General features: G+C 41.2%; 1 protein-coding gene across 1 annotated transcript; it reads right to left on the bottom strand.

Annotated features, from left to right (window-relative positions):
- Nucleotides 1-57: 57 nt before the first annotated feature.
- LOC130384964 (uncharacterized) lies at nt 58-27,059 on the bottom strand. The gene is made up of 7 exons (XM_056593389.1): nt 26,939-27,059; nt 26,691-26,757; nt 1,606-1,732; nt 1,385-1,478; nt 1,111-1,289; nt 333-926; nt 58-135 (listed from the first exon to the last, which is right to left on the bottom strand). Coding segments are annotated over exons 1-6 (621 nt in total). The 5' UTR covers nt 26,941-27,059; the 3' UTR covers nt 58-135; nt 333-774.

Here is a 27,059-nt window from a genome sequence, read left to right as displayed (position 1 = left end):
ACGAAGCACATTAAGTGTTGAGACTTGATACTCCAGGAGCTCGGGAGCAACTTTCAGGACCTGTTCAATGCTCAAGCTGCAGTAATTCTCTCTGTAGAGGTAGAGTATTTCCAGACCAACTGGTAATAGTAGAGACTACAAAACGGAAAGAAAAGGCTTGTGGAAATTTATGTTTTGCAATTCAGCTATTTTTATTTAGATGAATTATCATTGGTTGTAGTAAAAAGACAATGGGAGTAGAAAATAGTAGTATATATATATATATATATATATATATATATATATATATATAAATAAATAATTGTTGTATATATCTTACAAATATATCTTACAGCATGATTGAGCACAGCCTCTGTGTGGAACTCTTCATGTACGTGTGAGCTGGTTGTAAATTCTTTATTGTCTGCATAAGGAGGGATCTCATAAGGTGCACAATGCCTGCAAAACAGGCCCATTAGGTTGAGACACTCAACAATCAGAACTTGAACAACGAAAAACACTGCTTGACCTTGACTTTCACATTGCCTACTATGACGGAAACAGTACGTACTTACTAGTCCTAATACTAGTTATCCATAATGAAATGCTTCTGTGCATGAGTGCTGGCTTTTGGTAATTATATGAATTTCCAAAAAAGTACATTTCTTAAGAAGAATATGTACTGTTTGAACAACTATAGTGAAGCCATTAAACATAAATTCAGGATTCTGACAAGAAAAATCAACTTCAAAATAAATGACTTCTATACACTCAAACTGCAGAGTCCTGTCCCTTTCACCTGAGTATGAAATCCTCTGAGAGTATGCTTGTGTTGAGGAGAGGGTCTGATACTTGAATCCTACTCAGACTTGATAGCTTGGCTTTCAGCGTGTGCAAGTGACTCTTCAAGACAGCGAGAGGCCCCAGGACCTCTTCTAGCAGGAGATCTGGAGTATGGATAATACGTTTTTATTTTCACATCAAATCTATTTGTTCTTATACTCAGTACTATAGCATTATTAATAACACATTTGGCAATCTAATACATTCATGACGTTTCAGAATATAAATCAGAAGAATTCAAATGATAATGCAGGAATAATTAGGTATACTGAATCTCAAACCACTCACCCTTGTTGTTATATGTGACTGACATGAGGTCAGTTGTGCTCTTGTAAAAGCGTTCTTGCCTTGGTGTGAAACAGTTTGAGTCCTGTAAGAGTCTTGCTAACGCGTCCTGGTCAAAACCTTGCTGGGAGTTTTGATCTGAACTTGGTACCACATCTATCAGCTCTCCTTTATTCCTTAACCTGTAGTACGAAAACACTCCACCCTAACTACTCGACTCCTTAAAATATGCCAAATAAGTGAAGAAAAAGAGTAAATGAATGAATAGAAATGTTACCTTTCCAAAGGCAGATGAACTGGCTGTTCCTTTCTTCTTGGGTCATCCAGTATACATACATTCACCGACAGCTTGCAGGTTGAGATAACACTTCCTACAGAGGATGTGGAAGTACATCACACTGGGCGCCATCTCGTGCACACAGAATTTTACAGGGTGTGAAAACAACTTCACATTTAACATTGGATTTTGTCAAGTTTCAGGCATACAATAGCCAATACCTCTGATCCATGGCTTCCTGTAGGCATCTCCAGCGAGGTGACCGGTGTGAGGATAGACATCACTGCTGATATCATATAGCACGGGCAGGGCCAGGCAATCCATCCTCACCTTCAAACTAGTGACGGCCTGAAATATCAGAGGACGTCATGATGATTACCCCCCCTTATTTCTGAAAAACATGAATTGTCCCCCCCCCAATAAAAATACCCTAAATTATTCAACATTTAACAAATGCATTTTCAGACTTCACAGTCTTCATATTTTAGATTCACATCTAAAAATAAATGATTGAAATGGTGGAACAAATAATGTTTGACAAATATGTTTTTGACTCCACATTCCATCTCTGGTCTCCTCCACTACAATGCAAATTATTGGGTAGTTTCTTACACACGATGACATCAGCAGGCTTTAAAAAAGCCTGCTATATCTGTATAATCTGCTGAACACTCTACTCTCTACTCTCAAGGGTCTCAATGCGGCTTTGGTCCGTGTCTCCCCAACGTGACGTCATGCAATGCCTTCTGGGGTAAATGAGAATCAATAGAGGGATTATCAGTCTACGTCACTCTACGTCACTCCCCGCTCTACGCGCATGTTGTTGGCAGAAAGAGACGAGAGCGTCAAGAGCCGCAATCATGTCTTGTTGTGCGGTCGGTTGCACAAACCTTTTTAATAAGACTGATTATCCCATTCATTCTACTTCTTGCTTGCTAACATTCTAAAACAATTCAAATACTTTAATAATTATGCTTTTTCTTATTCGTATTGTATGCTTAATAAATGTATACTCTGTTTGAGTTCATCTCCCTCAAAAAGTAGTCCCATTTAATTACTATCGATCTAACATGTTTTTGACACCTCGAAGGGCATAATTCCGCTTATACCATGGTCACTTGCCAAGGAAAAGAAATTCAGAACATTCATTTATATTTTCATGCGTTTTACAATCCAAATATAAAGTTATTCACATAAATAGGACGGACCGTAGCTACGACTTGGCAACGGGAGGTATTCTAGTCCGCTGAGCTATGAGCCAGAGAGCTAACATTATTGATTGTACGTATTTATAATTCAAAATTCGTCCCAGCCTTTATACCACAGATACTCTAGGTTATATAGCTATAACCGCGTTGTCTGATCAAAGTAAAATTCATTTTTCACAATTTACCAGCTCTCATTTTGAAGAATAATCACCGTAATCATTCGTTTCAATGGGAATCACGACGGTCTATTCTTTCACCATAAAGTGTACATATCTAAGCATATAACAGCATTGTCTGATTACAGTTTAATTAATTCTTCACAATTTACCAGCCCTCGTTTTGAAGAATAATCACTGCGCCATCCGTTTGAATGGGAATCGCGACAGTCTATACTTTCAACATAAAGTACATATTTATAATTCAAAATTCGTCCGAGCCTTTATACCACAGATACTCTAGGGCAGGGGTACTCAAGTAGAAATGATGAGGGGCCACAAAAATTATTTTCAGTGACTCAAGGGGCCGGTCGGTATACGTGTGACTGAGGCCGATATATGCTCTGTTTTAGACGTAACGCGTAAGCACGTAAGATACATAACCCCCCCTTGCGCGGTAAAATATCCCCCCTTACGTGCTTAAGTGCGTCGGCCAAAATTCCTGACTATGCGACTAAAACACTATGGCCCTACGCAGCTCGCAAAGACTGTGATTGGCCAGCTAACCACATCCTTTCAGGAGTCTCACATTTCCGGTTTTACAGCATAATAGCGCCATTTTTAAAAGGCTGTGACAGAAGCGAATGAAGAATTTTGAAGAAGGAGAAGAAGAAAACACAAGAACGAATTATGATCATTATAAATATAAACAAGCCAGCGATTTCCACTTCCACGCCCACAGATTCGTTCGTTGCTCCCCCTACTGTTCTGGCGGAGAATCCCCTTGCAACACGCGCAATCCTTAAGGAACCTTAAAGGAACCGTAAATCAAAACTTGTCTAAAACATGTCCCTTGTGTAAATTACGTGCTTACTTGACTGCTGCTGAGATGGACTGTCTGCCTCGAGTTTGGGAGGGCTGGAGCGGTCTGTGGGCTGGAGTGCTCTCTGTTTATCGTTGCAACCCCCAGCCTCGTATTGAGATTGCGGCGCGCGGTTTCAAAATAAGAGCGCCCAGCACGATTTTTTTTTTTTTTTTTTCACTACTTGAGTATGACTGCTCTAGGGTCTATTGCATATAACCGCATTGTCTGATTACAGTTTAATGCACCAGTAAGCTGACAAAATCGCTAATTAACACTACAAACTGCAAATTAACCACACAGAGATAACCATGGCAACCGGTCAAACAAATATTATTTTTGCCATCTTTCGTCACCAAGCAGAGAAGCGAGAGAGGTGGAGGAAGAATAGATATCTTGTTTCCCTTTACTTTATAACAACATTAGCGGGATCTCGGGAGGAAAATAAATGCTTAGTGAAATGCTAACCTTAGCTTAGTTGTTTGTTTACGTTCGCTGTACAGCGCCGCGCCAATCAACTTTGTCTGGCTTGCTGCAGAGCGTGAGCGTCTTGCGAATACCCGGTCAATATAATGTATATAATAAGGGCTGAGATGGCAGAGGACAGCTGATTTGGTACGGAACCATATGCGTCGATTACGCCGGGGACGCGTCCCCACCAGATTTCGTCATGAATCATTTTGTACCCACCACTTAAAAAAAATAAAATAAAAAAAATATCGAGTTTAATTATTATGGATTATTACACGGGTCTTCTCAATGCCGTGGAACGCTCCGTTCACTTGCATGGGCTCTTCACAACTTCGTTAGCTTGTGATAGCTAGACATAAATTGACCGCTGTCAAGGAAAACAAAGGATCTTTTGCCTATAATGACGTCTTTGGTATCACTCCTCAAGAGGTCCGGTAACTTTTCAACCCCAGCGTCTTCGGTTGCTAAGCGACGTCAACGTCTTCGGCAGACTATTTCTCTGCTGATCAACACTACGAATGATGGTAACAAATAAATTGTAACAAGCCACACCATGTGAAGTAATTTTTTCGTTTTGGCAAGTAGCCGTGTAATAAGCAGGATAATATATAGAATGTCGCCGGTCGAATTTAAGCCCCTTCAGTGGGAAGCAATGGGAGCGTGTCTATGTTCCCCAGGTCCTATGTTCCCCGGGTCCTATGTTCCCCTCTTTGTATGAGACTGGGGAACATAGGACCCTTTTTTAAAAAAAGGGTATTTTTTGGGGTCTATATTATATTGGTATATACTATCATAAAGTGCTACGGGAGTCGCAAACGGTAACAATCACTTTCTCCTCCATGCTGCAGTTCACCCCGGACTGCACTGCACTGAGTTGGCCGGTTGAACGCTGATTGGCTGTTACGTTACACATGTCACTCAGTGGCCAGGCTGTTGAACGCCGAGTGGCTGTCATCACGCGAATGTCGCGTCAAAGTTTAAAAAAGAAAGAAAAAAAAGAAAATGGAAATAAAATCAACCGTGAAAGTCGCTTGTTATTCGTGTCATCGGCAGAGCACTGTCAATCACGCACAGCCCGGTGAACGGCACATGTGATTGGAATGTACGTCAGCCGAGAGCAACCAATAGGTTTAGAGCTAAATGGTCCCGCCCCCAGGAACGTTTTTTTTTTTTTCAGATTCGACTGTCAGGAGTTTCAAAACGAGTGGCGTCAGAACACTGCCAATATTCACGTGACTCAAAGCTTGCGCCTGTGTGGTCAAATCTCTGAAAAGTCAGTTCTGAAAAAATACGTTGCAATGTCGTAAACGTACACCTTTACAAGTTTTTAAAACTAAATATTCAACCTTTCAAAACTTATTTCTCAATGTATGAACACCTGTTTGCAGAATCCCATTTACAAGGTTTCAAAACCGGGCAACAATGAAATACACCGTTAGAACAGTGCCAGATTTGAAACTCTGCAAATGCGCTGGTGAAATTGTTTGAACTTTGAAAATGTGTTGGTGAAAATGATGAAGAAGATAAAATAGAACACAAAATCATGTTTACAGATGTATTTTAGTTTTAGTTTTTTTCAGGTTATAATCTCTTTGTTCAGTGTTGCAGAACCTTTTTTACAAGGTGTTGAGTTTTCAAACCCAGACTTACAAGCCTTTGAAACTTTTTTTTTCAGGTTTGAATTATGGCAGGAAACTGACTCCATAGATGTAGGCTAGTTTTGATGGAATGCGTGTTGTGAATTGAGAACAGCCAGATCCTGATGTGATAGGCTACAGCGTTCAGCTGTGCAACAAATATTTTTTTCTTTTTCAATCTTGACGATTTTTGTAATGCTGTGTGTAGCCACACCTTGGCCCTTCTGAACTTAAACACGCAGTTAAATTCCTTTCCTAGCTCCTCTTGTTTATGTTGTTAGCTTAGCCATATCATGTCACGTTGTCAACATTGGATACATGGAGCAGAACATAGTGGGTAATATGTCCGATGCTTTTTGAAAACGTTTTCTTCATAAAACGTGCCAGACAGATTTTGTATACATTTTATTCCTTAGTAATTAGCTACATGGTAATGCCGTCTTTCAGAAACTTTCATTACCGGCACTAAAGAGAGAAAAAGGAGTGCATCCTCATTGTACCCAGCACTTCTAAAAATGCACTTCCGAATGCGTCTCTGTCCCCAGCACATTTCAAACCAAACTGACGCCAATGTACGGAACAACAGCTGTTCGCTTCCACAGGGAAAAACTAGGTAACTCCAACTTACTTAGGCCTACTAATTAACGTTCAAAAGCTATTAAATCGTCAACAAAATATGCAGATACTGTCAAAATCGGTTCCAGGGAGTATATAGGGATTATTAATGTTGTTTTTGATGGTGTGTTTTTCTGGAACGAGTATTCGAATATTCGAAGAGTATTCGAAGCCTGAAAAATGGCATTCGGGCCAGCCCTATTATCTAGGATATAAATTCTCCCCGTCAACTATAAAAAAGGATGGATTTATGTTCAATGCAATTAGGGCCCGACCGATATTGATTTTTGAGTGCCGATGCCGATGCCGATTATTTTCAGAGAAAAATTACGATTACGATTTAATCGGCCGATTAAAAAAAAAAAAAAAAAAAGCATATAAAACATAGTTTTTGATACCTTAAATATACTTTAAACACTTTTGACAAATATGTGAATTGAATGCAGTACCTTTGAGTGTTTTAGAATACATTTACAGTCAAAAATTAGTGTAATATAAAATGTAAAATAAATAACTAACTCCCAATGTGCTGCGCTCGTGAGCAGTGACTAACACGTGCGTGCTGAGCAGTATGGTCTCACCGTTAGAGTCTACAGTATAACAAATTAACATGGCCTGGGACCTAAAGAAAAACAGGCACAACATGCTCAAACAACGCGTCTTGTTTACATTGGTGAGGTGAGCGCGCAGCTGCCTGAGCGAGCGTGCTTTCATGTTGTACGGTAAAATTCAATCTCCTCTTTTTTACTCCAGCTAAAGTTGTTAGTTAGCTAGGCGAGTAGGAGCGCAATCTGCAGGATACTAAGCGCAATAACATTTAAAATAAATAAATAAATAATCGGTTGTAATCTGCGTCTTTTTGGCAGATGTCGATTATTTTCAAAAAGGCTATAATCGGCCGATTAAATCGGCAGGCCGATGAATCGGGCGGGCCCTAATTGCAATACAAATACACCATTTTAAAAATGTATAACCTTTATGAACATCTACTTCGGACATGGCTCCACGCATTCGCCGGCTTCTTTGAAAACAAATGCACATGGCTAGCGTAGAAGTGCATGGGGAAGGGTCGTCAACGAGTTGTTACGACAGTGTTGTAAAATATCTACTACGAAGCTGTAGGGGACGCTGTGTAGAGAAGTGCGTGCGTAAACCAAGAAAACAGTGAATGGCCGATCCTGCAGAGCGGGCCTTTAAAGTGGAAAGGAAGCAATCAAATAAACAGATGTCTATAGCACTAGTTAAATATTTCAATATACCATAAATACAAATAAAGTCGGAAATATGAACCATCATTCAGAATAAAGCACAAACAAGTTGCATAAATTATAATGTTTTCAGCCTGTGCGCCGCCATCTCTGTTTTCAGAATACGATGACGTCACGGGAATGGTTGGTAACATTCGTTGTTGTATACATAGCGGCTCATAGCCTCACTAGCCGCGTTTACATGGCACATCTGATCCGCATAGATTTCTATTCGGCATAGATCTGTTCCTAAAATGTGTTCCGAATGTACTGTATACATGGCAGTAACAAAAGTGTCCGTTATGTCTCTCGCGCACACCTGACACAACTCTGGACCGGCGGCGACATAATGGATGTCTTATCACTATCGGGGATTTTAAATTTGATTTTAATGAAAGCACAGCAGGAGAGAGCTTTTCTCTGCCTGCTGCTTCAATTAAGAAGGAGGAGGACAGCGCAGCAACGTATTATTATATATTAACCCTAAGCTCCGCCGCAAACATGAGGAATTTGGATGCGAGTCCGCAGCCAAGACTGGTGGGAGAGAGTGGCCTTACGGGTATTTAGTGACCAGGAATCCTCGAAGGTCCAATTGCGAACTACTGCAGCTGCCATCTCTCTAAGTTAAGAAGTATTTTAACGTTCAGCCTGCAAAAGTACAAGTAGTAGCCTACTCATTTACAGTTATCTCGGACGCACGCGGACACTACGATACGCAAACACGTCATTAATAAACACCCATGTCCCGTCGCTTAGCAACCGGACACGCTTACCGGACTACTTTTACGGAGTGATAACAAAGACGTGAATCAGGCAATAAATCCACTTTCCTTGACAGCGGTGAAGTTCGGTGTGCTTAAAAGTACCGACGGAGCTCAGTGGACCAATTGCAAACAACTGCGGTTGCTCTAAGTAAAACCCCAATCTATTCGGAATAAGTGTATACATGGCGATTAAAACGGACTACACCACCTCTTCTATTCGGCATAGATTCTATGCCGAACAGATAATTGTATTCCGAATGAGGCGTATACATGATCATTTTCTGTTCCGCATAGAAATCTATGCGGAACAGATGTGTCCATGTAAACGCGGCTCCTTGAGGTGATAATAACTGACATCTCCCGGCTCTGCCCGTCCACAGGATGTTGTTTACAGCTATGAAAAGTAGTAGCCTACACGGGTGCAGCAGCTGGGCTACCACGCTGTCTTACAGTTCGTTCATTTCATGATAAATGTAATTGTCGTGCCATTTGGGTGTGCACATGAATATGCGAAAATAGTGCAACCGACGGTGTTTGCAAATGGATTATTTCCGAAATCAATGGATTATTTTGGCGATGGATTAGAAATGATCAAGATCATGGAGCGAGTCTGCAAACAAGACAATCTTCGAACAGTGAGTGTACTAATTTCTCTGTTTCTCTAGTACTAGAAGCTAAGTTTACCTCTCGTTCCTCTGCCTGGCAAGCGCGTTTCTGCACTCTTTCTCTGCGCATATGAGCATGGCCCGGGTCCGATTTGACAGGTCTGTCCGTGTCTCCAGCACTATAGCCACTAAAATTAAAAATTGTTGGCACAGCATCTGGCTTCAGCCGATTGGTGGGACAGCAAAAGCTCCCTCTTCAATGCAATCAGCCTCTATAAAGTGGTCGCTACATACTCTCTGCCCTCATCCCATTCGGGGGCTGAGGCGTTTCAATGCAGCTAACCATCTTTGGAGCAGTTTAGGCTTCTTGACAGGAATGACATGGCAATTAACTATTTTACCACTCTCTTGTACCTGATAATATTTGTTTGAACATCCAGGGGCAATACAAAATGACCCCCCTGTTCTTCTTCCAAGATTTGACATGTTTATTTGAAAGCGCTAACCATTCTGATGACGTAGCGCCTGCATTTTTAAAACATGGCCGCGCCCTAGTTGAGAAAGTCGTTATCAACATTTAATTTTCCAGTGAAAGTACTTGAATTTCAGGTTTAATGAAAATCCATGAATTCTCAAAAATGAAAAAGCAACCAAAAAATGGTCAGTTCTCATTGCTTCATTTCCACTTTAAGACGTAACTAAATACATTTTCAACCGTTTACCTTTGTTCAAACCATTTAACAAAACTACATATTTGTATCTTCAATAATCGTAAAACAAGTGTTTGAGTAGAGAAGTAGATGGACAGAAAGACATAATACTATTTATATATTATATATATATAATAATGGCTAGAAGGTGTTTTCTTGGTTGTGAAGGGACCTCTCCCTTGTATGGTTTGCCAAAGGCAGAGCCTTCACGTAGCCGTTGGCTAGATTTCATTTTTAACCCTATTCCACCAACTTTACCGAGCCTTTTTCTGTGTCGCCTCCACTTCACGGATGGCTGCTTCAGCAACCTGCGTGAAGATGACTCTCAACATGTAAGTAAACCTATACTGATAATAACAAAAGTGTCTGTGTTGTGTGTAATATAAGTTGGGGTAATTAACCCTACCATTTCCTACCATAAAATAATTCATTCTGTAGCTAGCTGCTAGTCTTGTTGCGAGGCTGGTTAATCTTCCACAAACCTTTTGCAGGATCTCAAACTACAATTCTAAACTGTATGTAAAATACAGTTAGCTTGTACTGTGTAAAATCATTTTTCGTCGTGATTTATGTGTGATAATTTTAGCAGGACTGCAGTGCCCATAATCACCCCTTTCAACACGTCGGATGCCAGACTGACACGCCTCAGATTATATCGACGGGAACCCAAACAAACTCGCCGGTGGGAATGCATTCTGTGGGAATACAAAGTGCACGGTTGAAGTCGACATCAGGCGGCACACAGTTGTCCATGGGATCGCTAAAGGCACACGTAAGAAGCAACGGTATGTAGCCACTAAGAGTTTTTAGTGACTTAGTATGCAATCCATACGAAACTTGGTGAGCATCTTTTTCCTGTGTATTCGGATGTGTTTTTTTTTTTTGGTTTACCTAGAATCTGCAGTCCAGTAATCTATTTGAAGATTCACCCTTGCTGATGTTGCTAGAATATGGGCTATAGATACATTCATGTATCACATACTTACTTTCTACTAACAATTCGATAAAAGCAACGGCTAAATAACTTCATAACCAAATAGGATATGGTTTATATTTGCAAATGGCTTCTTGCATTTGTGATGGGTAACCAAGGTTTACTCTGCGGTGTTACCCCATTACCAAGGAAAAAACTGCTAAATTATTATTTTCCAGTTTCTAATACGATTTGTTTCTGTTATTTGTAGCCATGCAGACACAGGTGTCTCCTGTCAGTACAGACTTCGGAACAACCTCTCTTTTGCCACACTCACTGCTGACTTCAACACCAATAAAGGGCCCTGGCTGGTGACCTAGCAAGAGACCACGGCTTGAGTTGGAGGAAGAGGAGGAGAGTGACTCCTCAAGTCATTCCACAGTCTGATACTGCGTTTTGCTCCAAAGAATGTGTTTTTTCCCTTCATGGGAATGTTGTGCAGGTAATAATTTACACCATCTCGTAATTGTGAAAGCCATTGATTGGAATGATTGTCAGGCACACTCTGTTGTTTAATGGTGGTGCTTTTTTTTTTACCATAAGTTGTATCTAGCATCAATGCACCACAATGAAAATGCATCACAGGAGCAAGCTACGACTTCTGCAGGGCAGGCGAAGAGTGGGGAAGGTGTTGTGAAGGCCGTGAAAACAGATCCAACATTCAGTAAGTTTGTAAAATATAATCTTTAAACACACACACAGATCAGTTTACAGATTGTTATGGCTACATTCATTAGTATGTTAATGCTATATCTTCCAGACTATGTACATGACCTCATGAGGCTGCTCATGGAGGTTTTTGAGGACCCAACATCATTTGAAGAGAAAATGAAGACTATCCCCATCCCTCCAGACCTTTCAGCAGAATATACACACACTCCCAAGGCTGAGCTGGTTGCCCGTCACGTCTCCCGCTTCAATCAAGAGGTGGTCTGAAGCCTACGAAGTCACCAGATGGGAACTGCTGCCATATCCGCTGCACCACACATGACGGGATGACGACCCGACAACTATGTCCTAAATATCCCCAACACCAGCTTACAAAGCTGCGATAGGCAAGTTGCCTTAAACCTAAGGGACAAGGAGCGGAACTTTCTGTTAAACTGTTTTCAACAATAACCTCTTATAGGCTGGGCCTATACTGGGCCTTACTGTGCAGCCCCAACCTCCAAACGAAACCAACTCTTTTTGAATGGTCTGACCATGCTCAACATAAAAAAATAGTTGGCTTCGTTAGGAGGTGAGGGTGCACGGTAAGGCCCCGTAGATCGCGGCCTTATAGTTTGTTTTTCTTTTAATGGTAAATTGATTCAAATCACATAATAATATTAATAGTATAATATTGCTTTGGTTTTGTTTAGTGGGAGCTTACAGCCAAAATGACTTACTCTTCATCTGTTGTGTGCCTCACAGGTCCATAATCATACTTGTAGATATTTTGTAGACTGTATGTGTTTGTGTGCATGTTGTGTCATGCAGGTTGTGTCATGCAGGTTATTGATTCTGGCACTTGGCTCATTCAGTACAACATGACTGCATAGGACAATACAGATTCAGGAAGCAACATCTGTTTTCCAGTCATACTTTTATTGAACATTTTTTTTAAATCACTGATTAGTTCTACATAACAATGATTGCTATTGTAAACACATGGCTGAGACAACAGTGAACAGGTGAGATTTCTCGTAACTGGTATTGCTGAAGCAATATCTATTCGAGTAGGATTTTTATTTACAAAAAATGTTATCACTAATGAATTCACATAACAAACATGGTACAGTTGGCTGGAACTACAGCAAACAGGTGAGAATGATGAGATTACTCGTTTTCCATTACAAGTGGACTGATATTACTGTTGCTATATGGTAGAGATGATCTAAACATGCAATATAGTTTACTAGAAGTTAATTATAAGGTTTTGTGATGATAGTGGTAGGCTACTCATCTTCTGAGGATATATATATATATATATATATATATATATATATATACATCCTCCCTAGATGATAGATAGATTACATGACATCGTTCTTAACAAACTGTAGCTTAGCCTAAAGCTCATCAGTTTTACCTTTGGGATTACTCTACAGCAGACGTTCTTCACTTCGTTGGGCATAGTGGCACAATTCCCACAGTTGCACCTAGGGAGTAGAGATGTTATATGTTATAACGGTGTATTTTGATGGACAAAAGTAGTCAACAATATGCCATTTCGGGACATAAAAAAATTGTTACGGACCCTTGAAGAGTACGAGTAGTCTACTAGCCGCAAGCTAAGTCTGAAAAGCTACGCTAAATACATAATAAATCGCGTGTGTGTATAATAGCATAAACAAAAACTTACCACTGTGAAATGTCCTGGTCCATTCTACGACTAAAATCGCGCTCGTCATTAGCGTGATCTGCTCCATTATCGCTTTCGGGGTCCAACTCAGGCTCAAATTGGTAAGGTAGCACTGAAGCCATAGACAGAGTGACAGAGTGCCTGAAGAGACGTCAGCACCCGGTCAGCACCAAGATTCTAAATGCCTAAAAATTCTAAGCAACAGGGTGTTTCACATAGGGGTTGTAATTAGGGATGGGCGTGAGGAATCGATTACTCGAGTACTCCTCGTTACAAATGAACTTGGTTGGTGGACAGGCAAACTCGAGTTTGCATATACACACATAAACAAAGTTTTCTGAAGCAAGTGTATCAATTTTCTGTGCGGCGCCACTAACGCATGCTGTGGGCACAAAGCAAATGAAATGTATCAAATTTCTGTGTGGCGCGTGCCGTGCCGTGTGCAGGCACGCCAGAATTCAAAAAGTTGAGAGATGGCGGTTAAAGCAAAGCGCAGCGAAGAATTTAAATGCTTGAAAGAAATAGGAGATCATAAGGTGAAATGTAAAATATGCCAAGCGAAATGGAGCTACCAGAGTACTACAAGTACTATGCGGCAACATATGCTCCTGAAACACAACGGTGAGTTCGGGAAAGCAGACCCGCAGCAACCAATTGTGTCGGCTATTTTCACCGCCGCAAGACGCAGCTGTAATCCCGGCCGGGTAGAGAAGATCACAACGCTGAATATTTCCATAGTCCATTTGCTGCCGTTTTATTTGCAGATAAAAAATATTTTCAATGGTCAGGCTACTTGTTTCGTTTTTGTTTTTTTAAAAACGTTACAGGCCTTGGTTCGACGTGATTTAAATTGTGAGACGAATATTTCTTTTTGTAAGGAAAATGTGTTTTGAACGTTTGCAAAAATAAATAATGAATACTCTGATAACTCTGACTGTTTTGATGGCGAATAAGCATTACATGTTTGGTTGGTAATATTGCCGTTCATCATTAGGCCTATTCCTGCTGCAGATGCGTTGCATTCTAAAAATAGATTTGATTAAACGAGTACTCGATTGATCCTCGAGGAATTCTTTCGATCACTCGAGTTTGGTATTTACTACTCGTGCCCATCCCTAGTTGTAATACTCATAAAGTATGAGAAAAAATAATGTGCTAGACAACCCTTTATTTTTGTAAATCAATTCTATGAGGTCAAACAAATTAAATAATGAACAGTAAAAAAGGGCATAATAGGGCCCCTTTAACACTTTCTATGGGAGGTTTGCCAACACATATGCCCGCATCCTGTTCATGGATTTCAGCTCTGCATTCAACACAATAAACCCGGCCAAACTATTCAATACATTACTGGACATGAACATCGACCCATGCATCTGTCACTGGATTCAAAGCTTTCTCCGGAACAGGCAACAAAAGGTGAAGATCAAAAATACCACATCCTCCCCTCTCTTCCTCAGTACAGGCACACCCAGGGCCGACGGACTGCGGGGACAAGGGGGACAGTTGTGGGGGGGCCCAAGGCAGAGGGGGGGCCCATGAAAAATAAAAAAATAAAATAATAATAAAATAAAATTACTTATCAGCCACGTCTTACCCCCCGTCCCCGTCAACAATCGCTCCATACACCCCCCCCCCCCGTCAACAATCGTTCCATACCCCCCCCCCCCCCCCGTCAGCAATCGCTCCATACCCCCCCCCTCCCGTCAACAATCGCTCCATACCCCCCCCCCCCCCCCCCCCCCCCAACTGTGTTCTCTCACCCTGGCTATTCTCCCTTTACACAAACACGCTCACATCCCACCACAGCTCTGTCAACCTGTACAAGTACGCGGACGACTCAACCCAGTGTTTCCCATACATAGACCATTGTGTGGCGCGGCGCCACAGAATCAACATCGAGCGCCACGAATTGATTCTGTCTTTTTTGTTTTTATTATTATTATTATTATTATTTTTATTTATTTTTTTAATAGCGCGATTTGGAAATCTAAAAATCGTTCCGTCCATTCATCTCTGCATAGCACTCGTTCTCCCTGTCTCACACACACACACACACACACACACACACACACACACACACACACACACACACACACACACACACACACACACACACACACACACACACACACACACACACGGAGCGAGAGCGACGATGCTAACACATGAACCCACCGATGTCACCTGTTGCTTAGCAACCGGACACGCTGGGGTTGATAAGTTACCGGACTACTGTAACTACTACGGAGTGATATTAACAAAGATTTGAATCAGGCAATAAATCAAATTTCCTTGACAGCGGTAAAGTTCGTGTGCTTTAAAGTACAGACGGAGTGGACCAATTGCGAACTACTGCAGCTGCTCCAAGTTAAACCCCAAACTAATCGGAATAAGTATTTATAGCGGACTACACCACCTATTCTATTCCGCATAGAATTTTATTCCGAACCGATTGAGGCGTATATATATGATACTTTTCTATTCCGATTGAGCTGTTCTTCCACATCTATGCGAATCAGATGTGTCCACATGTAAACGCGGAGTTACATGCACACTCACTGATGGCCGCGTCGCCGTGCTGCCCCCCCCCCACCACACATTGGTCCTTGGTCTGTGGGAAATAGGACTCATCACCAACAACCAAGAAACAGAATACCGTGCACAGATCAACCAAGCAGTGACCTGGTGTACAGACTAGGGATGCAAACAATTAATCGATTATCGATTAATTGTCGATAAGAGATTACTCGATTCTAATAAATTACTTGCAATTAATCGCGTTTTTAACCCGTAATTCCCCACCCGTCCACGTGAGGGCGCACTTGACGCCAGACGTACTTGACGCACACGCGGGAACACAAGCGGGAACACAAGCAAAGCAGGACAAGACAAACGAAAAGCGGGATACTGACGCAATGGCCGTTTCTCAATTCACGTTCTTTTCTGTACTTGTGTGCTTGCGTTCTTGTGAAATGTCATCAGTCGTAGCCCAAGTACTGTTCCAATTCAAAGTACGCATTAGGCGAAGTACTGTCGTAAAACCCGGAAGTGTTCTTGATGCGTTCTTAATTTGGCCGAAATATCGAGCCTGCATCGATGGTGACTTGTGTGGACTTGGGACCGTTAAATATCCCAGGATGCATTTCTGTTTTAAAATATCAGTGTGTAAGCTATAAAATAGGCTATATAGGAACATTTTAAAAGTATAACAAAGATCGAGGCCTATTCAACATATTTACATACTATTATTTTAAAATGAAAGAGGGGTATTTGTTTATATTGTATAAGTCGCTGATGGAGGAAACCCATCGCAACGGAATTCCCGGTCGGATCCATCTGATCGTGTGTGTGTTTCTATTCTATCCTTGTTCGTTCGTAATTCTTATTTTAATAGCCTACTCTCCAATAATATAATAATAGGCTAGGCTATGTATTAAAATTGAGAAACGGCAATCTCATAAAATCTTTTTTTCAAGCCACTGATTGTTTATATGTAGGGTACAGCTGGCTTGCCGTGTGAATATGCATAACTTTTCATTTATATCATTCAAAATATTAATATAGCCTAAAGAAGCTGGTGTTTTGTTTTATATAATTTGTTTATATTGTTCAGTAGTTATATGCCTACATGAGGCCGTAGCACAGTTAACAGACGAGCTGAGCTTGTATCGTCATCGAGTCCGCTGCTGTTCCAATTGCAGGTGCGTACTCCCGTCCTCGGAAGTGTTTACTTGAAGTCCGGACTTGCCAAGTACGACCTTCCAAGTTCGCGAGTACGTAGTACGCGTACTAGGAATTGAGATGAAGAGGGCAAAACGGGGTGCAGTATGGAGCCACTTTAAGTTGGTTAATGACGACAAAGACGCCAAATGCACAATATGTGGAAGTATTTTAAAGTACAACAACTAAACGACTTTGTTGAATTACCACCTAAATGTGTCACATTCAGAAGGAAATTCAGCTTCTCAGAAGAATTGCCGCTTATCAATTAATCGATCATCGATCGATAAGATGAAACAACTATCGATTAATGAATTACTCCATAATTTGCATCCCTAGTACAGACCATGATCTCATACTCAACTCATCAAAAACAACGGAACTCATCATCGACCCAAGACGCCAACCATCCCCCAAAACTCCTGTGCTCATTAAAGGTGAATCCACCTCCATCACTGACACATTCAAACTCCTTGGAACCCACATCAGCAATAACCTCAAATGGAAAATAAACGCAGACCACATCTACAAAAAAGCCCAGCAAAGACTTTTCCATCTCCGTCAGCTCAAGAAGTTCAGGGTAAGGTCCCATCTTCTGCTCCACTTCTACACAGCCATCGTAGAAAGCATCCTCACCTTCTCCATCACAGTCTGGTTCGGCAGTCTAGACTCACTCTCCCGGAAGAAACTACAACGAAACTAAATAGAGCATCCAAAATTATTGGCACACCCCTTCCATCCCTTGATTCACTCTACCACAAACGGACACTACGCAGAGCACGGAAAATCATCTCCGACCCCACTCACCCTGCACACTATGCCTTCCAGCTACTGTCTTCTGGGAGGCGTTACAGGACAATTGCCTCCAGAACAACCCGGTTAAAAAACTGTTTCATCCCAACTGCAATAAACTTTCTGAACTCGGAACGTTAAGGATTAAGCATGGCCCTTATGTATTGTGTAGTGTGTATTTCTGTATGTATATCCGTGTTATATGTTTTGTAAGTTGGAACCTGTATCAAGCTGACAACAAATTCCACCAGCCTGGCTGTGTGGTCATTAAAATAATCAAATCAAATCAAATGTAGTTCTAGTCTAGCTGTTGACTGTCGAAATTCCATGATCTATCAACCAGTTCTAAGTAGTAAACACACACTACAAGTTGGCAATTTAAATTACATAAATCCTTTTTGAAGTTGAGCCTCTGAGGTGGCAGTAGTAGTAGTAAACTGTGTTATCAAATAGCATAACAACAACAATCATGTGGACTTATGCTATATTTATAACGTGAAATAATCGGTAACTGAAAAAATAATCGTCCGATTAATCGTAAAATTAGTCGTTAGATTAGTCGTTTGAAAAATAATCGTTTGGGACAGCTCTAGTGGCGATGTACACTTTTCGTACTCAACGGCAGCCATCTTAGCTACGTAGCGGAAGAGAAGAAGCCAGGCTGAGCCTAAGTCGGCGCATTTTCCACATAGCCTGCATTAATAGTCATTTTGTAGTTTTTATAGCTTTTTATAGCTGGTGGTGTAAAGAGTTCACCGTTCAAAGCGGGATGTTTATTGCGGGGGAGGAGCCGCAAATTTAAATATTGCCCCTGTGTGGTAAAATGTTTAATTGCACACTGCATCAGTTTAATCAATGAAAAATGTACGCAATCGACGAAATTCTTAACGATCAATTAGTCGATCGTCGATTAATCATGCCCAACCATAGCTATTACCTTCTACTTCAGCTAATACTACAACTACTTCAGCTACTACTACTTAAGCTACTACTACTACAACTTCAGCTACTACTACTCCAGCTTCTACTACTTTAGCTACTACTACTGCTCCAGCTTCTACTATTTCAGCTACTACTACTACTTCAGCAATTACCACCACTACTACTTCAGCTACTTCTACTACCTCAGAAACTACCTACCACTTCAGATGCTACTACTACTTCAGCTACTACCTACTACTTCAGCTATGACCTACTACTTCAGCTACTACCTACTACTTCAGCTACTACTACTACTTCAGCTATCACCTACTACTTCAGCTACTGCCTACTACTTCAGCAACTACTACTTCAGAGACCGACACGGATCGCACACGACAGGGAGAAAAGTCCGCTGCTGCGCTGGGCGCGATGGGCAGCCTGTTTGGGGACTTATACAGCACGGCTGACAGAAGCAGCTGCAATGGTAACGAGAGCTGCAAGACTACTTGAAGGAGACTCTCTCCGCAGATAAAAACCCGCTCAGTTGGTGGAGAGATACAGGGTGTCACAGGTACCCACAGCTTTCAAAGTTGGCGCGTAAGTACCTGTGTGTGCCAGGAACGTCTGTGTGCTCCGAGCGCGTGTTCTCCTCAGCAGGAAATATTGAAAATAAAAAGAGAGCTGCACTCGATCCAGACCAAGTCGACAGACTTGTTTTTCTGGCCAATAATCTAAGAAATTAAATCGGGCCATGCTGCCTTGTTCTAGCTAAAATCGGCGCACTCCTTTCTTTATTTAAAAATGTTCTATTTGAGTTTGTTTTTTTCAACTCCTATGTTAGCCTATATGAATTCAGAGGCATGTGAAAGTCTCATTTTCTTTCCGTAAGGAATAAAAAGAGCAGCATGCCGTGTTGGAGGTCGGCCTCACAGATTGTTCGTTTATATAGGCTGTGTGTGCCATGGACGACATGCGCTCCGCATATCGCGCTCCGAGCAGTTATTGTTAATGTGTAAAAGACAGCCGCACTTGTGTGTCGGAGCTTCCTCTTGTTGTGTTTACAAATGTGTTATCAAAGATGTGTTTTATCCTGTGCTGTTATGAATTAAGTAGGTGTACGTGATTTCCACAAGAAATAAAAAGAGCAACATAAAAAATCAAGACTTTTGTATGTATTCGAATTAATTATGGACATTCGAAATTCGTTCGAATTTCATTTTTGGAAAAAGTGACAGCCCTACTACTTAAGCTACTACCTCAGCTACTACTACTACTCCATCTTCTACTACTTTAGCTACAACTACTACTCCAGCTTCTACTACTTCAGCTACTACTACTACTTCAGCAACTACTACTACTTCAGCAACTACTACTACTACTTCAGCAACTACTACTACTACTACTACTGCAGCTACTACTACTACTTCAGCTACTACTACTTCTACTACTTCAGCAACTACTACTACTACTACTGCAGCTACTACTACTATTATTTCAGCTACTACTTTCAGATTCTTCTGTTCAATTCATTTTACATTTCTTCATTTTCACCAATGCTTTGCGCTTTTCATTCAGCCGTCAGCATTCAAATGCGTTTTTTTTTTCATTTTTCTGCAGGAAATGCATTTCTAGTTTTTCTTATTCTTCTTCCGCCCGTTTTTTGGTCTCCAACTCCTACGCCATACTTTCAGCTACAGAAACCATTCAACTATTAAAACGTTCAGCTCTTTAGCGACATGATGGCTGCCATAATATTCAGCTTTTTCCAAAACAATTTAACATGGGAGTCAATGGGAGGATGGCGGAGCCGTTCTCCCATTTCCTCTGGTACTTCAACTGTTTAAGACGTAATGTGGTGGCATTAATAATAACAACTTATCTAATTCACTTCAACTAGCTATAAGCATATAGGAATCGGAGAGACCAGGGGCCGTATTCACAAAGGATCTTAGGGCTAAAAGTAGGTCCTAACTGGCGAATTTAGGAGTAACTCCTAAAAATAATGGGCGTGTCACTCTTAAATTTAGGACTCCTAACTTTTTTCACTAAGAGCAATTCACAAAGTATTTTAGGACTAAAAGTAGCACCAAAGTCTAGGAGAGCTTAAAAGTCCTCAAGAGGACTCCTAACTCAGTAAGACCTATTCACAAAGAATCTTAAAATGCCTGCGAGACGAAATGTTAGGGTATTCAACTTATTGTGGAGTTAATGCGCGATGCAATAACATCCCCGACTAACAGGAATAATCCGATTAGTCCCGAAATAAAATGTTATAAAAATTATAAGTTATAAAAAAATATATATAACTTATAAAAAATAAAAATAATTGCGCCATCAAAAGACGAGGACGTGTTCGTCAATAGGAAGAAAGTGCATTCCATCAACACGCAGGTTGTTTTTGATGCACATTTTAACATAGCCTACTGGATGTTGTTGCAAAGTGGCCTGGATCTTCAGCTACCCATGATTCGCGCATTTTAATGGTGAGCGGTCTGAGGCAGCTTTTTGAGATGTAGGAGTTGGGTGTCACTTGCTGGGTGACAGTGACTATCCATGCAAGACGTGGCTCTAGACACCCTACCTTAATCCACAACCGGGAGCACAGTTAAAGTGTAACATGTAAGTGATTACGCAGATTACGCTTAGTCCTATGCGTAAAACACATCGTATTGGCTCTTTGCGAGCACACAAACATACACGAAATGTTGTGGAGAGAGGAATTGGGCAGATGAAACGTCGGTTTCATGTCCTCACGGCGAAATACGCCTCACCCCAGAGAGGGCAAGCACAGTAATCACTGTATGTGCCATTCTACACAACCTTTGCAAGCGGAGGAACATTCCACAGCCAGACCATGATGATGATGATGATGATGATGGCGATCAACATTACAAGGAATTTGGCCGTGTGGAACCGAGTGGACTGGCATTTAGGGATCACTTTGAAAACACATTTTAGGTAAACACCTTGGCACAAATCAGTCAACACTTGGGTAGTTCGTAACATTTATTTTCTTTTAGATTTTACGTATTTTTATTGTTTGCTTTCTCTCTCTCTTGAACGTGCAGGCTACAACGTCATTATCGTGGTCTGCACAAAATTGTCATCATGCGTGTATTCTGCTAACTGCACTATAACTACTTAATAGGATTTCATTTCTAGCCTAGGCTATTTCCTTGTTTTTCGGTGATTCAGTGGGCTCGTCTGAACAACCAATCACCGAACTGACCGCTTCTAAACTCGTGCACGAGAATTGACGTATTCCATAGCAACGGCGCGTCACTCTTAGTTCACTCTTTTTGATTTATCCTTAGTAAGAGTAGGTCTCAGCGGCTTTGTGAATAACTTTTAAGAAAAAACTCCTACGTAAAATGTTTTAGCGCGAGTTAGGAGCACTCCTAGCGGTAAGATAAAATGCTTTGTGAATACGGCCCCTGATCCGCATAGATTTCTATGCGGCATAGATCTGTTCCTAAAATGTGATCCGAATGTACTGTATACATGGCAGTAACAAAAGTGTCCGTTATGTCTCTCGCGCACACCTGACACATCTCTGGACCGGCGGCGACAAAATGGATGTCTTATCACTATCGGGGATTTTAAATTTGATTTTAATGAAAGAGGCAGAGAAGAGTGGGCAGAGAAGAGTGCTTTTCTCTGCCTGTTCCTTCAATTAAGAAGGAGGAGGACAGCGCAGCTACGTACATTTCTCTCAGATCTTTATATCTACCCCCAGCTCTGTCGCAAACAAGAGGAATTTGGAAGCGAGTCCGCAGCCAAGACTGGTGGGAGAGAGTGGTCTCTCTAAGTTAAAGGCCCACTATGCAACTTCGGGAAATTCTTCGCTGTTTTCTTGGTTTTGGCACGCACATTTCTCTACACAGCGCCCCCTACAGCTTCGTAGTAGATATTTTACAACACTGTCGTAACAACTCGTTGACGACCCTTCCCCATGCACTTCTACGCGAGCCATGTGCATTTGTTTTCAAAGAAGCCGGCGAATGCGTGGAGCCATGTCCGAAGTATATGTTCATAAAGTGTAGGCAAGGTTATACATTTTTAAAATGGTGTATTTGTATTGCAATAAACATAAAGCCATCCTTTTTATAGTTGACGGGGAGAATTTATATCCTAGATTATAATTGTTTTATTTTAGGTTGAACAGAACAATCAGTGTGAGAGTGTTGGCCAACATAATAATCTAAATAAACAAGAACCTGGATTCGGGGATTCAGTCTGTATCTGGGGGACGAGACAGACGAACAGCAGACAAACAGCAAAACACCAATGGAAACAAAGGTGTTTATATGGCTGCAACCAAGCAAGCTACAAACATACAGGGCTCACAACAAAATGGTTGAGCAAACACATTTGGACAGAGACTATCAACATCAAGAATACCACGAGGACAAAGTTCACCCAAGGGTACTTTCAATTTCAAAAGCAACACGGCCAAGTCGGAGTCTGATTTGAAGTCTTCTTTTTCTTTCAGTTCACGCTATTCCTGAAAAGCTTGCCCAACGTTTACTCGTGTCTGGCCTCTCTGTCGGTCAGTCTCCCCTTTCTCTTCTTCTGTTCCTCCGACATTGGGTTTCTCTGTCTCTTTTTAGTCGGCTGATCTATGATGAATGTAACAATCCCTTAGTTACTTGTGTTTATATCGAGCCGGTTCCGTGTTTGGGGGTCTGTGCCGCAAAGCAATTCATTACTTCGCGAGACCCGAGACTCCTGCGGGAGTGGGCGGCGGGTCGCCGGCAGAAACATATTCATTTTCTCCGCCAAGATGCGCAAGGGGGAGTTGAAACAACGAATAATCGAACAAAAATGTATAATGGAACCATCGCAATGACTCCTAGCCTGTTATATTAAGGTAAATCAAGCCAAATTGCCTCGCAACTGGCTGTTTATATCTAGCCGGTGCCATGTTTGGGTGTGTGTCTGTGCCGTAAAGCATTTTCAAAACTACAATCTGACTACATTTTCGAGGATACTTCCGCCGCGTCACATCCGGAAGCGCTCGGTCCGAACACATCAAGTTGCATATGCGCTTTTTCACTGTAGAGGCCACATGGGAAAATGACACACCCACCAATCGACCCAGAAATGGATGCAGAACCATCAGCATAACTCTCAACCTGCATACTTAATGTAATTTTGGCTAAAAAAGTTGCATAGTGGGCCTTTAAGAAGTATTTTAACGTTCAGCCTGCAAAAGTACTAATAGTAGCCTACTCATTTACAATTATCCCGGACGCGCGGGGACACTACGATACGCGAACACATCATTAATAAACACCCATGTCCCGTCGCTTAGCAACCGGACACGCTTACCGGACTACTTTTACGGAGTGCTAACAAAGACGTGAATCAGGCAATAAATCCACTTTCCTTGACAGCGGTCAAGTTCGGTGTGCTTAAAAGTACCGTCGGAAATCAGTGGACCAATTGCGAGCTACTGCGGCTGCTCTAAATTAAACCCCAATCTATTCGGAATAAGTGTATACATGGCGATTAAAACGGACTACACCACCTCTTCTATTCGGCATAGAATCTATGCCGAACAGATAATTGTATTCCGAATGAGGCGTATACATGATCATTTTCTGTTCCGCATAGAAATCTATGCGGAACAGATGTGTCCATGTAAACGCGGCTACTGTGACCCTAGAACATATATTATCCTCATACAAACAGAGATGATGCACACGTAAGAATGTAAGCATTGTCTTCAGAGAGTACATCAAATGGGAATAGACTGGACCCACTCACTGGTGTGACACATCAGATGGGAATGGACTGGACTCACTCACTGGTGCCACATGGCACATAACACATAGGCTAAAGGTGATCAGCTCTTTTCCACCATTAAAGTATATATATGATATGTAGGCCTAATAATAATCATAGTTTAACATAGAATGTAAGGTTAATTTCTACCACAGTAACTAAACCGCTTATCTTCGTTAACAAATCTACACACTTCTTATCTTCGTATCTTCAATAATATCTAAATGGGCTTTCGATATCATTTAAACTTTCTTCAGAATCACAGTTTTAGTTTCAAACCGTCATATTCTACAGTTGGTCCCATTGAAGCCATCTGCCCATTCCGACACTTAAATTACTTAGGACATCGTAACTCAAACCATTAAAGAAATCTATACATTTGTATCTTCAATACTATCCGAACGAAACTTCGATAGCATTTATACTTTTTTCAGAATCACAGTTTTAGTTTCAAACCGGCATAGTTTTCAGTTGCACTCATTGATTTACGTTGATTTACGTTGACGTCAGAACGTGTGTGTGTGTGTGTGTGTGTGTGTGTGACACACACACACACACACACACACACACACACACACACACACACACACACACACACACACACACACACACACGTAAAGCATTTTCAAAACTACAATCTGACTACATTTTCGAGGATACTTCCGCCGCGTCACATCCGGAAGCGCTCGGTCCGAACACATCAAGTTGCATATGCGCTTTTTCACTGTAGAGGCCACATGGGAAAATGACACACCCACCAATCGACCCAGAAATGGATGCAGAACCATCAGCATAACTCTCAACCTGCATACTTAATGTAATTTTGGCTAAAAAAGTTGCATAGTGGGCCTTTAAGAAGTATTTTAACGTTCAGCCTGCAAAAGTACTAATAGTAGCCTACTCATTTACAATTATCCCGGACGCGCGGGGACACTACGATACGCGAACACATCATTAATAAACACCCATGTCCCGTCGCTTAGCAACCGGACACGCTTACCGGACTACTTTTACGGAGTGCTAACAAAGACGTGAATCAGGCAATAAATCCACTTTCCTTGACAGCGGTCAAGTTCGGTGTGCTTAAAAGTACCGACGGAAATCAGTGGACCAATTGCGAACTACTGCGGCTGCTCTAAATTAAACCCCAATCTATTCGGAATAAGTGTATACATGGCGATTAAAACGGACTACACCACCTCTTCTATTCGGCATAGAATCTATGCCGAACAGATAATTGTATTCCGAATGAGGCGTATACATGATCATTTTCTGTTCCGCATAGAAATCTATGCGGAACAGATGTGTCCATGTAAACGCGGCTACTGTGACCCTAGAACATATATTATCCTCATACAAACAGAGATGATGCACACGTAAGAATGTAAGCATTGTCTTCAGAGAGTACATCAAATGGGAATAGACTGGACCCACTCACTGGTGTGACACATCAGATGGGAATGGACTGGACTCACTCACTGGTGCCACATGGCACATAACACATAGGCTAAAGGTGATCAGCTCTTTTCCACCATTAAAGTATATATATGATATGTAGGCCTAATAATAATCATAGTTTAACATAGAATGTAAGGTTAATTTCTACCACAGTAACTAAACCGCTTATCTTCGTTAACAAATCTACACACTTCTTATCTTCGTATCTTCAATAATATCTAAATGGGCTTTCGATATCATTTAAACTTTCTTCAGAATCACAGTTTTAGTTTCAAACCGTCATATTCTACAGTTGGTCCCATTGAAGCCATCTGCCCATTCCGACACTTAAATTACTTAGGACATCGTAACTCAAACCATTAAAGAAATCTATACATTTGTATCTTCAATACTATCCGAACGAAACTTCGATAGCATTTATACTTTTTTCAGAATCACAGTTTTAGTTTCAAACCGGCATAGTTTTCAGTTGCACTCATTGATTTACGTTGATTTACGTTGACGTCAGAACGTGTGTGTGTGTGTGTGTGTGTGTGACACACACACACACACACACACACACACACACACACACACACACACACACACACACACACACACACACACACACACACACACACACACACACACACACACACACACACACACACACACATTGCAGGGCAATACATTTGACGTTTCAGATTTTTCAGTTCAATTCATTAAAAAAAAAACATTTTTAGAAAGGCTCTGCGCTTTTCATTCAGTGGTCGCTTTAATTGTTTTAATTGCGTGTTTACATTGTTTACTCCATTTAGACTTTTTAACTTCTGTTCAAATCCCTTCAGTTGATTAAGCCATTTAACGTTTCTTTATGTCTTAATCTAGGCCTATGTGGCTTTATTAAAAAATATTTTCAACCTCACGTTGTAGGCTACTACAGCACTCACCGCAATTTCAGCAGGAAATGCATAATCTAGTTAGGATTATTATTCAATGATAATGTCACAATGTTAAACGTTGCTATTTTAACAATTTCATCCTCATGAACCCACCTCAAAGTAGTAGTCCAGTTCTTTGTATGTGACGGCGGTGAAGATCGATGAGCTGTCCTCTTGGGCCCTGGAGAAGTATTCACATATATCGAATATAAAGATCAGTGAACCTTGCTAACCTAGCACCTTGCGCTAACAATAATTGTCTTATAATGTCGTTTAAAGACTTGCGTCGAGGTGGAATTTATTTAACGTTATGTATAGTAAAAACTAATGATTCGATTAATTTAAATAGATTTTAAACGTACATTGTGCTGGGTTTGTTAAAACTGGCCAACGACAAAAACACACGCGTATCGAACACGATGAGATTGAGACGGCCGGTTGAGGTTGAGAGCCCTGGCTTATGGCGAGTGGATAGCGCCTATG

The sequence above is a fragment of the Gadus chalcogrammus genome, chromosome 6, assembly GCF_026213295.1.
Source record: "Gadus chalcogrammus isolate NIFS_2021 chromosome 6, NIFS_Gcha_1.0, whole genome shotgun sequence".
Classification (NCBI taxonomy): domain Eukaryota; kingdom Metazoa; phylum Chordata; class Actinopteri; order Gadiformes; family Gadidae; genus Gadus; species Gadus chalcogrammus.
This window is presented reverse-complemented; position numbering and strand designations above follow the sequence as displayed.

Coding starts and splice junctions, on each gene's coding strand:
- LOC130384964 (XM_056593389.1), bottom strand. Junction 1,733..26,690: donor AACTGGACTACTACTTTGAG/GTGGGTTCATGA, acceptor CTGATATTTCAG/GCCGTCACTAGTTTGAAGGT. Junction 1,479..1,605: donor CAGGAAGCCATGGATCAGAG/GTATTGGCTATT, acceptor CATCCTCTGTAG/GAAGTGTTATCTCAACCTGC.